At 47.7% G+C, this 17,766-nt stretch overlaps 1 protein-coding gene across 11 annotated transcripts in view; it reads left to right on the top strand.

Annotated features, from left to right (window-relative positions):
• Window positions 1–17,766, top strand: part of Cux1 (cut like homeobox 1) — a 327,582-nt gene that overhangs the window by 227,984 nt on the left and 81,832 nt on the right. For all 11 annotated transcript variants that reach the window (XM_005080392.4, XM_005080393.4, XM_040731284.1 and 8 more), the window contains 2 exons: window positions 6,914–6,962; window positions 13,737–13,841. In XM_005080392.4, the coding sequence (XP_005080449.1) occupies window positions 6,914–6,962; window positions 13,737–13,841 (154 nt within the window). The remainder of the gene's footprint in view (window positions 1–6,913; window positions 6,963–13,736; window positions 13,842–17,766) is intronic.

Genomic DNA, 17,766 nt, shown 5'->3' with positions numbered 1-17,766 from the left:
TTTTGGTGCCAGCTAGAGGAAAGATTTGTCTTTTCCTACAAATATTCTGCAGCCTTCCAGACTGGCTTGTGCAGTTTCATTTCCCAGCCCTACACCTAGGCGTGAAGAACACCATCTTATAACTGAAGTGCAGGGCCATGAACAGTGTGGGAGCCATGGAGGAAACCAAGCCCCAGGTGAACCAAGTATGGAATGTTTTAGACTCACATGGAGGAGGCTGTGAGAAGCAGCCAAGAAGTGGACTTGGGCTGAGGTGTGGGGTCAGGACAGGGTAGCAGGGGCCTGAGGATCACAGCCAGTTTTGTTGTTGTTGTTGTTGTAGTTTTGTTTGTTCTTAGCTTCTGCCACCCACCCTGTTCCTAACAGCTCCTGCCAGCCTGCTACTTAGAGAAGGAGGTAATTAGAGGGGCCTTGCATCGTGGAATAAGAGCAGTGTTCATAGACCCTGTGGCTCCCTGTGCCCTCGTCTGGGTGTCACTGCTCTGCCCCAGGCCTGTTCCCTCACCTGTTTATAGACCAAAGTAGACTGCCTGTGCAGTGCAGAGAATGCTCAGGAAGGAGGAGGTACCAGACCAGCAGCCACAGGAATTCTCTCATGAGCTTGGCCTACCCCTGCTGACCCACCAGTTAGTGCCACACATTAAAAACAAAAGCCAGACTGTGGCACATGCACTCAGGAGGCAGAGGCAGGTGGATCTCTGTGAGTTTGAGGTCAGCCTGACCTACAGAGGGAGTTCTAGGACAGCCAATGCTACATAAAGACACTCTGTCTTAGGGGAGGAAAAAAAAAGACAGTACTTCATGAGCAACTACAAACGGCACAGTAAGAGGGCTTGACTGAGCTCGCAACGACCCTCTGCTAGGAAAGCTTACCCAAGCAAAAAGATTGTATGATGCATATTAAGTGATGCATATTGAAGGGATCTTTTCAAAGTTTTGATTGTAGGTTTCTGGGCATGGTAGTACATGCCTCTAATCCCTCTAATCACAGCACTTAGAGAGTGGAGGCAGGACAACCAGGCTGTCAAGGCCAAGGTCAAGGCCAACCTATGATACCTGAGACCCTGTTGCCTAAAGATAAAACGTAAATAAAAACTGTTGGGAAAGTGAAAACAATGTCGGAAAAGGAGCACACGTGTTTCTGAGGCATTCCGTAGCCGTTGATCCAGCCCTACTGCAGAATCTAAGCATCTCAGACCTTGGACTCCAGAGCTGGAGACTCACAGTCAGCTGACGGTAGCTGGCAGGCTGAGATAACTTACAGTGAGAAGGGACACAGCTTTGATGAAATAGGAGAGGCCACAAAGTGAGAAGCTGCCAGGGAGCCAGGCTCTGGACAATAGTGTAAGCAGGTACCTGTGAATGTGGCTGTGCCTAGCCCAATAAGATGGGGAAAATATTATTTATGTTTTTGTTCATTTCATGTCTGTCCTACACACCCTCCTAAGTGTGTGTGAGAGGTCAGAGGACACCATTTGAGAGTTGGGTCTCTCTTTCCACAATGTGGGTCCTAGGTATGGAACTCAGGTTGTCAAAGTTGGCAGCATGTGCTGAGCCAGCTCTCCAGTCCTGAAAAAAAAATGTTTTTATAACTTCATCAACTCAAGATGACAAAAGAAACCAAAGGCCATGCCTGTGTATAAATATTTATGTAAAATTACTAAATAAAGTATTAGCAAACAGACCTGAGAGCCCATTAAATGCCTGATATACCACAGCCAAGTGGGGAACAAGTGACAGGTGGTATAATTTACCATATTAGCAGGTCAGAGGAGAAAATCCATTTCATTAGCTACATAAATGCTTAAGAGGTACTTAAAGGAATCAATACCTATGTTTTATTTAAGAGTCATAATAAAGTAAGAGATGGGTATTTCATTAACAAAATCTAAAAGTATATATTTAAAGCCCCCCCCCCAAAAACAGCAATATGGTGACTTGTGAAATAGTCAAAGAGTTAACACTTGAAATTCACACCAGGCAAGGATTCCCCATAATTGTCTTAGTTAGGTTACTGTTGATGTGATGATATGCCTTGACCAAAAGCAGCTTGGGGAGGAAAGACTTTACATTTATATTATATATTATTTATATGTTTATTTTTATATGTATGTATGTGTGGACGTGTATGGGTGTGCATGTCAAAGTCAAACAACAAATTGCAGGGTTCTGTTCTCTCACCAGTCCGTTGAGGGAAGCCCAGGCGGGAGCTGACGCAGAGGCAGTGGAGGAGACCTGCTTACTGGGTTGTTCCTGGTGGTTTGCTCAGTCCTGGGTGCTATATGCACCCAGGACCACCCGTCAAGGATGGCACCACCACAATGGATTACTCCCCCTGCCACACACACACATATGGCACTAACAAAGAAAATGCCATTCAGACTTGTTTATAGCTGATCTTACAGAGGTAATATCTCAATTGAGGCTCCCTCCCCTCGGATGACTGTACTTTAAATTAAAATAACATTAGCCAGCATCCTGTATGGAATGTTGCAGTTCTCCCCTCGTGCGTGGGAGGGAGGAGACTGGTCCTAGTGTGGGCTTTTGAAGCCTTTCACAGAGCACCTTTCCTCAGAGTCAGACTCCATCCACCCCTGACCAGCCTGTTCTTTCTGAACTTGGTCTCAAGCCCTGGCCTGCCTATCTTGCATGTCTCAATTTTTTTTTTAAATGACAGAATGATGGTGATAATAATTAGGGGCAGGTGAGATGGCTCAGCATGTAAAGGAGCTTGCTGCCAAGTCTCATGACCTGAGTTTGATCCTTGGGACCCACATGGTGAGAGAACAGAACCCTGCAATTTGTCGTTTGATTTTGGCATGCACACCCATACACGTCCACACATACATACATACATACATACATACATACATACATACATACATATAAAAATAAACATATAAATAATAATTAAAGTAAAAATTCTGTGGCATTTGCATATAACGTTTTCTAAGTCACCATTCATGACTTAATAGATAATGTGATGCATGCTTTATAAATAGTTTTTGCACTGTATTGCTTATCAAATGAGGACCAAACCTGAGATCCACTTGAGCTTGATAAAGACATGGAACATCTGAGCAGCAGTTTGCCAAATCTGTGAAAGTGGGCCCTGAGGACACGGAGGAGTGAGCACACTGTTTTCTGGTGTCACTGATGGCTAAGACGATGAAATATGTAGCATCCTGGCGCTGGGCCGGATGTTGCTAGCACTCAGGAGGTTTGTGTGAAAGGAAATGCATGGTGTCTAGCATGGGTATAATTTCCTTTCCATCAACCTTGACCGTGTCCTTTGAAGTTTGTCATAAAAATGGTATGTTAGCCCAGAGAATGCCCTGAAATGATGTGCAGGGAAACAGCTGAATGAACTATATATATTCTAGACCCTGATGAAATGACCCCGTGCTCCAAGTCAGGGAAGAGCATAAAACAGTGCAGGTTAATAGACAGTGGATGCTGTGTTGTCAGTTCAGGAAAAGGTGAGAGGATGAGACTTTTATAATAAATTGTGCTGAGCAAACAGTCTTCAGCATTACAGACTTTGAGATATAAAAGATTTTAGACAAACCTCAGTCTCACAATCTTCAGGAACTTTGAAATGGAAAGAATGGCCAGGCATGGTGACATACACATATACTCCCAGCACTCAGGATGCAGAGTCAGGGGAATTGTAGTCTCTTGGGCCTCGAGACCCTGTCTCAAAACAAATGAAAAAATGAGTATTATTTACAGCTGTGATGCACACTTGTAATCTCAGAGGCTGAGGCAGAAGGATTCCTGCAAACCGGGGACTACATAATGATAGGCCAAGAAGGGTTACGATGCAATACTCATTTTTTTTTTTTTTTTTTTGGTTTTTCAAGACAGGGTTTTTCTGTGGCTTTGGAGGCTGTCCTGGAACTCGCTCTGTAGACCAGGCTGGCCTCGAACTCACAGAGATCCACCTGCCTCTGCCTCCCGAGTGCTGGGATTAAAGGCATGCGCCACCAATGACCGGTGCAATACTCATCTTTTTAAAGGGGTGGGGGAGAGAGAAGGAGAACAAACCCTCTCGGAGAGTAACTGTCATGCTCTGACACTCATGCAGGTCTTCCCTGGCCTGGTAAAGTAGCACATGTGACTATTGGCTCCTGGAAATTTCCATTGTACTTACTAAGGACAGGTGATCTGTCGGGCTTGCTTTTGTTGGCAAGTGAGGTGCAGCACTACACTTGAGAGGGTGTGTCCTGGTTTGCTTCTCTAGTGCGGTAATGAAACACTCACTACCCAAAAGCAAATCGGAGAGGAAAGGGTTAATTTCATTTCCACATCACAATCCATTATTGAGGGACATCAAGGCAGAAACTGAAAAAGAGAACATGAAAGGAACTCAGCCAGCTTCCTTATACAACCCAGGATCACCTGGGGGAACACCACCCACAGTGGGCTGGATCCTCCTATATCAATTATTAATCAAGAAAAATATTAATTTTATTATTATTAAAATAATTGAAGCTATTAAATGTTAACCAAGCTCTACAAGCTTGCCTGTATAGGCCAATCAGATGAAGGCAATTCCTCAGCTGAGGTTCCTTCTCAGTTTGTGTCTAGTTGACAAGAACTAACCAGCACAACGTGGGTCACCAAAACCTAGGGAGCCATGCTTCAAGGTAGGACCCACCACGGTGGTCCAGTGGTCCAGGCTGTGCTTCACATCTTCCAGAGCTCAAGGTTGCATTGAAATCACTAGCTAGTGGTGCACAGCATGGGGCAGTATGCCTGCCATCCAAGAGGGGGACCTGCCTAAAGCAGTTAGTTGTAACTAGTGGAGAAGCGGGTGGGAGACTTTCTCCTAAAAAGCTAAGAGAAAGTAATCTCTGAGGAGGGGCTGCTGGCTTAGACATTGTAGCTCGTTTGTGCGCTTGCCCAGCATAGCACCAAACACTGGCCTCCACTCCCGGCACTTCGTAAACTGAATTATGGCACATTCTTGTGATTTCAGCACACAGGAAGTGGAGGCAGGAGGATTGGAGGTTCAAGGTTATGTTCCGCTACATAGTAAGTTTGAGGCCAGACTGGGATATATCAGATCCTGTAACAGAAATGTAATATTATAATAATAATAGGATGGAGAGAAGGCTCAGAGGTTAAGAGCACTGGCTGTTCTTCCAGAGGACCGGGATTCGATTCCCAGCACCCACGTGACAGCTCACAACTATTTGTAACTCCAGTTCCAGGAGCCCTGACCCTCACACAGACACACATGCAGGCAAACTAAACAAATCATCTAAAATGATGATAGGCAAGGCAGTGGTGCACGCCTGTAATCCCAATACTCAAGAGGCAGAGGCAGGAGGATCTCGGGGGCCAGCCTGGTCTACAAGGCAGTGGTGCACGCCTGTAATCCCAACACTCAAGAGGCAGAGGCAGGAGGATCTCGGGGGCCAGCCTGGTCTACTAAGGTAGTTCCAGGACAGCCAGAGCTGTTACACAGAGAAACCCTGCCTCAAAAAATAGATTAATGATGATGATGTACACTTTGGGACAAGCCTTTTTCCCTCGCTGTCACCACAATCTTCAGGTTTGAGTAACTCTGCCCTCCCACAGCAGAACAGTGTTTTCAATCTCCTCTAAGAGTCCAAGAAAGCCATGCGTGTTCTCACAGTGAAATGCACAGCTGCCATTATCACAGTCGTTATTTTGCTCAGTTCTGTGGTTGCTTGGCAACCAAAGTTAAACTGACCCACCAATAGAAAACTTGAAATTTACTTCCAGGGATTACTTCAAACAGCAGGAAAAGCACCTTCCTGTTTAAGTGGAACTGGGTAGCATTTTATTTTGTTTTTTTCAAAATTGCTTCACATTTATTTATTTATGTGTGTGTGCATTTAAAAGTGTTTGCCAGAGTTCAGTCCCTAGGACCCACATGCTGAAAGTCTTGATTCTTTAAAATTGTCCTCTAACCTCCACATATGCCACCATGGGACATGTTCCCACCCAACACACACACACACACACACACACACACACACACACAAAATAAGTATAAAATAAAAACTATTTTTAAAGGAGTATTAGAGCAAACTACAAAGGAACAGTTGGGTGATGCAGAAGACTGGGGTGGGCGTGCTGGCCCATTGCCAGTCAGAGTGGAAGAGTGCTGGAGTGAAGGAGGTTGAGCAGAGCTGGAGGACGATGAGGGGCTGAGAAGACAGCAGTCACCAAGTACTTGAGGTGCGGGCATAAAGACCCGAGTTCAATCCCTGGAGCCCACTTAAAACACCAGGTGTGGTGGGATGCACTAAGAACCCGGCATTGGGGAGGCAGAAACTATTCTGCAGTCTCTGGCTGGTCAGCCTGGCCTACATGGCCAGCTCTGGACCAGTGAGAGAACCTGCCTCGAGAAACAATGTGGGAGGCAGATGCCTTTAACCCTGACACGTGAGGTAGGGGCAGTAGCTCACAGTCATCCTTGACTACATTTTAGTGTCAACCTTGGCGACTGGAGACCCTGTCTCAGGATAAGCTAGCTAATTAACCACGGTCTGATGAAGTGCTAGTGGGTAAGCTTGGCTTTGTTTACGCTGGAGGGCCTCAGTCTGATCCTTAGAGCCCTCAGTAGAGGAGGACCAACTCCTGTAAGTTGTCCTTGGCGCTACGACAGGGGGATACACACACAGTAATAATAAGTAAATAGTGAGTAAAACTATCAGGTATGCTGCCTGTGGCGTACGGCTTCCTTGTTCCATTGGCCACTGTAACCCCTGACAGGTCTGATCTGGTCTTCCCCCCTCTAATACCAGAGCCTCTGCTTTACCTTGTGTGGATACTACGGGGGCCATTCTGCTTCAGGCTGAGCCAGAGAGCCTGTCCCTTGGTCACTTCACTGCACCTGACTCAGTGGTGACTAACCTTCTCCCTCTTGCCTTCCCAGAGCCGATGAGATGGAGATGATCATGACTGACCTTGAACGAGCCAACCAGGTAAGCTGTTCAGACCTTCAGTGTAAGCACCATAGCTCTCCCATTACGTTATCTTGGGAGAGGCCTCACTCCAAGATGGGGGTGATCATTGTGGATCACTCCAGTGTCACGAGGAGTTAGAAATATATCCGCAGCAATATCCCTTTGCAGATTCTCTGGTTCAACCCCAGTGTCTGAGACTCACATGCATAAGGGTACTCGTTCTTTTTCTGGTCCCCTGTCTCTGGTGCATAAATTCCAGGAGTGTCCAATCCATGGCCCACAGGCCACATGAACCCCAGAATAGCTATAAATGAGGTCCAACACAAACGTGTAAGTTTATTAAAACGTGAGATTGAATAATTGATTGATTTGCAGCTGTGCAGTTCTCAAGTGTGACTTCACATTGAAGATGAAAATGTCCCAGAGTCAGAAGGTTGAGCATGTCTGGTTCCTTGTCCCCAGGCTCCCATTATGCCATAGAATTAACTGTCATCTCCTAATTGGTTCTAACTGCTTGCTCTCGTGGTGCTCCTAGTGGACAGCTCCTCTCTGCTGATACCCAGTTAGCAAACACGCTTTTCAGGAAATACACTGCACAGTATCACATATAGAACAGCCACATAGTATCAGATAGTTCCAAGCTAGCACTCAGATATCCATAAACCGTTTTCCCCCCACGGGTCCTACAGTGGGTCTGCTGGCCTCGAACTAGCTATAGAAGTGAGAAAGACCTTGAACTTCCAGTTCTCGTGTTTCTACTTCCCCACGCTAGAAAGACAAGTGAGCACCTCCACCAGTGGTTAATGCCCTGCTGGAGATCAAGCCAGGCTTTCATAAACGCTAGGCAAGCACTCTGCCAGCTAACTAAGCTGTACTCCAGGCCGGTCACCACGGGTTCTTCACTGGGGGAAGAAGCAGTTAAAGCAGAAATTAAGTTTCTCAGCCCAGAAGGATGTGGCCTGTGGCCTCTGCCCACTCAATTTTACAGCTGGGTAGCCATAGGCACTGGAAAGTTTTGAATCTTGCATTGGGTCACCCCACCCAGTGAGTTCAAGCCTCTCTGTGAAATGAAAAGCCTCCCAGAATCCCTGCAGCCGCTCCTTGCCCCCTCAGGCGCTCACTGAGCACCTGTCTTCCACAGGCACTGGTCTCTCATCCTTTACCAGCATTCGGGAAAAAGTACTGTCCATTTCTTCCCCGATAAAACTAACCAGGAAACCTGCGTAGGAGGGAATGATGAAGTGTGGCTCTGCTACTCCCTGAGGAGACCTGGGTGGGGGCAGTGGCTGGTGCTTAGGCCTTTCCTAAGGTCCTGGGTCTGGCTTTCTGTGGAGAGTGTGACACTGGTCACTGAGGTTTCCTGGGTAGTCTTAGCCCACCCTAGTACTAGTCAGAATGGTTGTCCATTCTGGAATGTTCTATATGCAGTCTATCTAAGCTCATTGCTAGGACCTTATCTCCTCACCTGCCCAGCCTCCCCACTGAGATCCACATGGGTAGGATTATTATTTTATAAACAGGAAAATTCAGTCAGTGCCTGGTCCATCACTGAGCTGGGACAAGAAACCCAGAAGTCTAACTTAAGGTTGTCTTGGCGCATTGGGGGGGGTGGTGGTTTGTTTCTCATTTGTTTGGGGAAGTTACGTTTTTTTATTGTTTGTTTGTTTTAAGGTGCATTGCTTTGCTTTTGTTTTGTCTGACTAGTGTAAGCTCTGCAGATAACAACATTGTGTTGCAATATTAAAAAGGGTGGGTGCCCTTGGCACAGCATCTAAGAAGGGAATATGGTAGCCCGAAGGTTGCCTAGCTGATTCTGGGGGAGTGGCAGGGGATAGGAGAAAAAGAAATGTCTTTAATGTCAACACTCTGCCTGATCTACAGAGTTATTGCAAGACAGCCAGAGCTACTGAGAGAAACCCTGTCTAGAGAGGGAGGGAGGGAGGGAGGGAGGGAGGGAGGGAGGGAGGGAGGGAGGGAGGGAGGGAGGGAGGGAGGGAGGGAGGGAGAAGAAATGAAAGTCTGCAGGGCAAACCCTGGAGTTGGCATTGGAGGAAAGCTAGACTGTGTGGGCAGCAGCTAGAGAGTGGCCTGATGTGAAGGCCTGGCAGGTTAGGGAGAGAGGGGCTTTATCCTGGGACCAGGGACCAGGATGGAGCTCCTGGATTTGTATTCAATTAAAAGGAGAGATATAATTCAACCTTTAAGAGCACATAACGCACGTTTAGAGGACCCAAGTTTGGTTCTTAGCACCTATACTCGACAGTTCCTGAGGATCAGAAAGCCACTTCTGAACTCTTGGAGCACCCACACTCATACTTACACACACACACACACACACACACACACACACACACACATACACACCTTGGTTTTGTTTTGTTTTGCTTTGCTTTTCCAGACAGAGTTTCTCTGTGTAACAGCGCTTGGTGTCCTGAAACTCCATTTATAGACCAAGCTGGCCTCAAATTCAACAGAGATCCCACCTGCCTCTGCCTCCTTAGCACCGTGCCCAGATAAAATAAATCTTTTTAAAAATCACTAAAAAGAAGTAAAGGAACCACTGTAGATAACCCTGCAGTAAGGAGTGGGTGGAAACCCAGAAGCCCGGGAGCAGTGAGCTGCTCTGGTGAGAGATCAGTGGGGCCTGCGGGGTGGACCGGAGGTGGTGCCCAGCGAACAAGGCACAAGTCGGCTGAGCAGGAGCAGGGCTGCACACAGCCACAGAGCGCCACAGGAGCCACACACATCTGGACTACAGGACCCACCCAGAAGGAACAGCTTCCTAGGTCATTGATGTTTAGGGTTGGTTTTGCCCGGGTTTATTCCAGACACTCTGCCGAAACCCAGAGTGCTGTTTCATTGCTCAGGGACTATATCTGCCCCGGGGAACCAGAAAAGTGGGCAGTAGCTATTAGTGAAGCAGGGGTGTTTCCTTGACACACGTTTGGTCAACTTCCAGCACTCACTTAATAGTTTTCTTCTTCACTGCTATTCAAAGGAAAGATTCTGAACTCCCAGAATTTCTTGATAAACCTTAGCGTGACACTTCAAAGAGCATGGAGGAACCATTTCTTCTTTTCCCTTTATGACTGGCTGCCAGCTATACCTCTCCCTGTTCCCCTTCCAGAGCAGCTCTGATTTCCTGACACAAAGCCACAGGAGGAGGGCCTAGAGGAAGCCATTTAAGCCAAATTGTTCTCCTCCTATTACCTGCTGATGTTTACAGAACAAGACAGTCAGGAAAGACCCCTTGGGCTGGGGATAGAGCTTGCTTGTTTGCTTGTTTGTATTTGTTTGTTTGTTTGTTTTTAAGAAGGATTCTCATAGCCCAGGCTGGCCAAATTCACTCTACATCTAAGGATAACTTTGAGCTCCTGATAGTCCTGCCTCCACCTACCGGGTGCTGGGGATCAAATTCCAGGTTTTCATGCTGCTAGGCAGGCCTCTAGCAACTGAGGTGCATCTCCAAGCCTGGAAAACAGAGCTTCGCTTCCCCAAGGAGAAGGCGTCAGGTGCTGAGAGAGATGAGATCCTGGGTGGAAAGGCCCCAGCGCATGGCACTCTTCTGCCGGGGCTTTATGTGTTAATGGGGCAGGGTACTTGGCTTTGGAGTCAGAGCACCCAAGTCAAAATTCCAGATTTGACACTTGTTGCCCTCACTGACTGAGCATACACCTCCTTGTGTTAGTTTGCTTTCTATTCTGAGAAAAACATCCTGGCCAAAATCATGCTCCCATTCATTCAACTGGCCCTTGTACCCTGCTCTCAGCAGGCTTTGATGGGGGTGTCATGCTGGCTTCCTGGGCCAAGATCTGGCCCTCCCCATGGAGCCAGGCACGTGCCCGACTGGGTTTGGCATTCCTTGGCTTGGCCCTATCTTACTCGCCCCAGGACACACAGGGAGCGCCTTGGTGGCAGTCAGACGTGGAGCAGTAGGCGCTTTGCTCATCAGACTCACCCCGGCCTGCGGTGGCCAACGGCACAAGTGGTGACTCTGAAGGGGGCCCTGCTTGGCACATGGGGTGACAAGTGTCTCATCTCTTGCCTATAGCCTTCTTCAGGTTCCTGAAGGACCACTGACGGGGTCACTTCTGGTGTCCCATTTCTCCGGCCACATGCCAGCCATTACCAGTTCAAACACTAGGCCACTTTGCTGCTGTAGGGATTTCCCCATCTTGGGTTCCCCATATCTGTGTTGTAATGGCCACAGATACAGAGAAAATATAAGCAAATAATACGGGGCCAAAGGGGGCATGATTAGGTTGAAGTCCCACCACCACCACCATATAAACCAAGGGAAGTAGCCACATATGGTGGCTCACACCAGTAATCTCAGCACTTGGGAGGTGGGTCAGGAGTTGAGGAGCAGCCTCAGCTCTCTACATGGGACCCTGTCTCCAACAAAAAAGAAAAAAAAAAAGAAAGGAGAAAATGGACAGGGGATGTAGCTCAAAGCTCTGTGTTGCGTCCTGGAACAATATAAACCAGGCAGACAGATCAGGAGTTCAAGGTCATCTTCAGCTACTTAGTCAGTTTAGGGCAAACCTGGACTACATAAGCCCCTGTCCCAGAAACCAAAGTCTATCTTAGATGAGGAGCATGTAGTGGCCCCAGTGTTGTTGGAGTTACTTGTCCTGCTAGGTCCCACTGCTTCAGTCCCACAGATGCTATATTAATTATAAACTTACTGGCCGATGGCTAGGGCTTCTTACTGGCTAGCTCTGTCTTCATTATTAACCCATGTCTACAAATGTATGTGTTTCCACGAGGTCTTGGTTTACTGGAGAATGTCTGGACCTTCTACTCCTTTGTCAACTACATGGCGACTGTCTTTGGTGGGCTCTCTCTGCCTACCTTTCCCAGAATTCTCCTCGTCTCCTAGTCCCACCTATCATCCTACCTGTTTTATTCATCAACCAATAACAGAAACATATATGCAGAAGGACATCCCCATCACTCCAGAGATGGTCTTACTAATTTGGCACAGTCACTGTAGTATGCACAGCCACCATTGACTTCTACAAGCTCACTGGCCCCCAGCTGATTTGCTGAGAGTAGCTGTTCTCCATGATGGCGGCAGAGCACCTGCCCAGAATTCCCCAGCGAAAGGCTGGGAACGGGACTCACTGGATAGTTAGCATGAAGCAGACGTTTCTCTCTCCACGCTTGTCATAATACTAAAACTTTTGCCCGACAGGTGGTTCTGCAGGCCCTTTGACTCTAGATTCATGTTGGCTCTCCATTTTGTCTGGGGCAAAGATATGTGGAGAAACACTTGGGCATGCATGTGGCAGATTCAAAGCTCCAAGCAGCAGGGCAGTTGGCGAGCAGCCCCACCCTGGGCAGACAAACCGCCCTCCATTCTAGCTTCCTGTGTGTGTGCCCACTGCTGCCACCACCAAGGCGCTCCAGCCGCCCCGCCCCGCCATCGGACAGCAGAGGCTTTTCTTTGTGACTTCGCTCTTAGTAATTGATGGGAAGGCTTGCTCAGCCAGCTTTCTTCATTAACCTTTCTTGTTTTATTCTGTAGGTAACTTTTTGTTTTGGTTTTTGAGACAAGATTTCCCAGTGTAATTCAGACTAGCCTTGAACTTCTCGCTTAGCCCAAGCTGGCTTTGAAATCACTGTAGAACTCAGGTGACATTCAACTCACTGTGTTGCCCAGGCTTGTTTAAAACCCCGTGTAGCCCACACTGTCCTCACCTGAGAACCTGCCTGTCCTGCCTTCCTCATTAACTTTTTATGATAACAGACTATAACTTGCTGAGGGCATGCAGAAGTGCCATGTCACTCTCAGTCCGAGTCTTAATGTTATTAGCTGCCATTGCCCACCTGTCTTAGTTTGTCTTAATAATAAGACCTAGATAAGCCCAGTGAAAAACTACTCCCATCGCAAACCTCTGTAGGCATGGAGCCCAAGCCAGGTGTTTGAGTGAGTACAACATTCCCATTCTACAGATGAGTATGTAGAGGCCCCAGGAGCATAGGTAGCTGTTCTCCTGCCTCTCTTCACAGTTGGCCTCTTGAGTGATAGGCACTAGAGTAGCTCTCCTCTTTGTCCAATGGCAAGTATGTGTTTGCAGCAGCCACGGCTTCCTTATCCAAGGTCTTAGACATACTACAAAAAGCTCCCAGCACCAGCTTGGGCTGCCCACTCACTGCTGGCCCAAAGCTGCCTGGCTAGCTGCATATGCCAATATTTGCACATGGTCCCCAATGAAGGGTTAACTGCAGAACCCAGCCCATCCCTCACACAAGAAGCCAGAGTTCTCCAGGCCACTCATGAAGATGCAGCATGGGTGGAAACAACCACAACATTGTGTGTGGTAGGGAGAATGGCCAGAGTGTCTTTAATTCAGGGTTTACCCATGAGAATGACTCCCAGGAGTAATCCTGTGATAAAGTCTCTCCGGTCCATGAGAATAGAAAGAAATTGAATCAGAAGACTCTATTTCCAGCAGTATTTATTCAGTCTGGGAAATGCAATGGGCCGGAGCATTAATACCAGCAGGGGATTCCTCGCTCCTAGCGTTAAATTACTGTCATAATCGCTCAATTATTTCTTCCTTGTACTGTTTAAAATAAAAATCCATCACATTCTAGGGTGTGTGTGTGTGTGTGTGTGTGTGTGTGTGTGTGTGTGTGTGTGTTTTCCATAGCATTTATTAGGTTGAGTGTTTAGGAAAATCAATTACAGTCAGTCAGGCATGAATTGATGAATGTTCTTGTAATAATTGTCAGCTGTTAAACCAAATGTACTTTCTTCTCTCCACCCCTTTTCGTTTCCCTCAGAGGGCAGAGGTGGCACAGAGAGAGGCAGAGACTTTAAGGGAACAGCTCTCATCAGCCAACCACTCTCTCCAGCTGGCCTCACAGATCCAGAAGGCTCCGGACGTGGTGGGTAACCCTGGCCCTGCTCTCCCCACCACACCCCTGTCACTCCTGTCTCAACTCTCCCTTTGGAGTAACAGTTGAAGGCAGGAATGGTTGTTTGGTGGGTGAATTGGTTACATTTCTCATTGCTACAAGGAAACACCTGACAAAGAAACTTCAAGGATGGAAGCCAGGGTTTATTTTAGCTCGAGGTTCAAGGGTGCAGTCCATCATGACCCAGGAGGAACTGCAGCTGTTCACATGTGCAGTCACGATACAGAGGCCAGTGCTGCTGCTCAGCTGCCTCTCTCCTGTTTGTCAACTCCAAGACCCCAGGCTTGGCTGCTGTCCCCAGTCAGAGTGGCTCTCAAAGCTCCTTGTGTGATGCACAGGTGACTCCAGATCCTCACAAGCTGACATAGGTGACCTCATGGTTGCTGTGGAGTGACCCCAGTGTGTATGTACATGTCCTGTGCCAGGTAGAGACCAGGACTGACCAGATATGAAAAAGAGTGCCTCAGAACTTCACAAGGAAATAGAGGCTGTCCTCTCAATGGGACATGAATAGCAGCTGGCCCTGAATTTATACAGTGGTTGGGATCTCACCTAAGAAGCAAACATCCAGGAAGAGTGGGACCCAAAGGTCCAGACTGTTGTCTTCTCTCCCTCTCTCCCTGTCCCTCCCTTTCCCTCTCCCCCTCCCTCTCCCCCTCCCCCTTCCTCTCCCCCTCCCTTTCCCTCTCCACCTCCCCCTCCTCCTCTCTCCCTCTTTCCCTCCCTCCTTTCATTTATTTATTTTGTGGGTGGGGTGTAGGGGTAGCTGTGCATATATGAGGGCCAGAGGACAACTTACAGGGGTCTGTTTTCTTCCTCCACTGTGCGGGTTCTGAGGACTGAACTCAGGTCACCAGGCTCACACAGGAAGCACTGAGCCATCTCACCAGCCCTGCTTCCCCCCCCCTCTCTCTCTTCTGTTTTGTTTTCATTTTTTGAGACAAAGCCTCACTACATTGATTCAAGCTAACCTCCAATTGGTAATCCTCCTGCCTCAGCCTCCTGAGTCCTGGAATTACAGGAATGCAGTAACATGCCCAGTCCCATGGGACTTTCCTCAGGTTAACAGGACTATCAAGGTTTTGTCAGAGTAACCCTGAAGGAACAGGTCCCAGGTGCCTTTGGTGGCCTTAAGTAACTGAACTGGTGACAGAGCGTCACACTAGCTACGGTGCTTAGTGCAGACCCAAGCTCTGAAGTCTCTGATCTGTAGACCTAGCTTCCTGACTCTGTGTGTCTGTAAAAAGAGGGAATAGCTGGACATAGTGTCAAACACATGTAATCCCAGCTCCTGGGAACAAAACCAGGAGGATGTGGAATTCAAGGTCTTTTTCAGTTACATAGCAAGTTCAAGACCAGCCTGAGCTATATGAAACCCCATCTCAAAACAATCACCACCAAAAAACCCAAGGAAGCTGAGGCAAGAGGACTGGCCAGGCTGGACTACATAGCAACAAGACCCCATCTCAGAAGTAATAATATTAAATACACAGTGCCCTGAGCATTTCAGGGTGTGGTAGAAAGGTTCTCGTGCAAGGGGCCGTTACTTCCTTCACACTTCAGGAACACAATCACTTCTTTTTCTCTGAAATGACCCCTTTACTTTTCCTTACCCAAATGTAAATGCCCTGGGGACAGCACCAGGGTATAGCCAGGCCCTAGAGCCAGGGCCAGTAGCTTCCCAGCTTCTGTGGCTGCCCTTGGTCAGGAGGAAGCCATTCATCCTAACATGTCTAACAGGGCTTCTGAGCTAAATGTTTGGATTACAAAGAATCCTGGCACCTTACTGGGCCACAGCAAACCCAAACATTCCAGAAAGAAATGAATGTTTTTGTAGGTCCAGTCAGTTGTGGGGCCAGGGGTGGCTCCCACACTTCATCATGGGCTGAGTGCAGCATTGCCCCGTCCTGGCTCTAGTCCCCAGTCGCTGTGAGGGGGGCTTCCCTCTCTGTGCCTTCCCATGGAGACGCAGAGCCAGCAGAAAAAAAATGGTCTGTTGGGCTTGGCTGGCTGAACTCAACTGGGAAAGAGTAGAACCCATAGCTATAGCAAAGCCAGAAACAGTGCACTGGATGTCTCACATAAGCATGAGGCACCCGCACAAGTGCCAAGTAGTTCATTCACCTACCTGCCACTCTTTCATGGGCACTGAGCAAGACGGGTGCTCAGAAGAGCTCTTGTGAAATGCCTACAGACAATGTTAGTTCAAGGAGCAGTTGCAGCACACCTGGCATCCTTTGGAGCCTAGTGGAAATGGAATATTGGGAAGCAAGTCTGTCTGTGGCAAACATCTCTGGTCCACCCAGCTAGCCTGGCTTTCCAAGTAGAGCCGGAACTGAGGTGCACACAGTGTGAAAGAGAAGCAGGACTAAACCCTACTCTGGGTGTGAGGAGGAAGCTGAAAGGCCAGCAGACCTATCCCATCCCGTCCCCTTCTCCTTATGCCTATCTCTCCATTCTGAGCCTCTAAAGTAACAGTTCCCAGCGTTACTTCCCAGGGTTACACTTCCCTCTACCTCAGCCCTGCCGTCTCCATTTCTTTCCTCTCATTGTGTCCCATTGTGGAACCGGCAGGAGCTTCTGCATGTAGGAGACAGATGCGGGCCAAGGAACAGGCAGTTTGGGTTATACGTTCATATCTCAGTTGACGTTTGTACGACAACAAAGCTTTCAATCGACTTGAACGAGGAATTTGTAGGATACATGGTGGACAGGGTGGTGTGAGACTGTGCTGGGGACAAGCCAGCAGGGGATGCTTAGGGGCCCAGGTCGGAGGAATGAATGACCTATTTTACAGGAAATATAACATCACATCATACAAATCAAAGAACCAGAAGAGGGTCTGCTTGACACACAGATCTTCATGAAGTTTAATTAAAAAAAAAAAGCCTCAATCTCTAAGTACAGAACCATGAAAACTCACTTTCCTCAGTAACTGCCTATCCCCACATGTGCCATGTGCCCTGGGACAAGCACCTTGGACACAGACTAGACAAGACCAAGATTAAGGAACTTGTGTGTGAGTGTGTGTGTGAGTGTGTGTGTGTGTACACTGTTTTATTCTGTGGAGGCCACACTCCAGTCCCAATAATCCACATCATTCATACTCAAATGTGTCTACTCTGCAGAAAAGCTTCCAGCATTATCCAAGAGCCATGATTACTTTAAAAAATGTATTTTCTTTGGTGTTTGGGTACAAGGAGTCACTGTGTATCGCAGGCTGGTGAGCTCTCCATTCTCCTGACTCTGCCTCCCAGGTGCTGAGATGACATGTGTGCACCACACACACATGGTGAAAACACTGCTGAGTCTTTGAAAAACCAAATTATAGATTGAACTTGCTCGTTTTTAAGTACCTTTCTGATTTGTGTGTTTTCCACATAGGGTTTTAGGGGGTGATGGATAGGTTTCTGTTGTTGTTGTTGTTTAGTTTTAAATTATTTTATGTGTATGGGTACTTTGTCTGCATGTATGTCTGTGCACTGTGTGAGACCTTGGTGTCACTGGAGGCCAGAAGAGGGCATTGGATCCCTAGAGCTGAAGTTCAGATGGTTGTGAGCCATTATGTAAGCCCTAGGAGTCAAGCCTGGGTCCTCTGGAAGAGCAGCTAATGCTCCTAGCCACTGAGTCCCCTCTCTGACCCCTTTTAATATGCCTTGGCATTTTATTTCTTATTTTATGTGTATGGATGCCTTGCCTGCGTGTGTGTTTGTACACCATGTACGTGCAGTAACTACCTGGACCAGAGCAGGGCGCGGACTTTACATACAGTGGGTGCTGGGAAAAGAACCTGGGTCCTCTGGAAGAGCAGCCAGGTGCTCACTACTACTGATCCATCTCTCCGGCATCTGAGCCTTTTTTTTTTTTTTAACAAATACTCAGGGGCCAGAGCCTT

The sequence above is a fragment of the Mesocricetus auratus genome, unplaced genomic scaffold (assembly GCF_017639785.1).
Source record: "Mesocricetus auratus isolate SY011 unplaced genomic scaffold, BCM_Maur_2.0 Super-Scaffold_100025, whole genome shotgun sequence".
Classification (NCBI taxonomy): Eukaryota; Metazoa; Chordata; class Mammalia; order Rodentia; family Cricetidae; genus Mesocricetus; species Mesocricetus auratus.
Note: the sequence above shows the minus strand (reverse complement) of the source record. Positions and strands in the feature narration are given on the sequence as shown.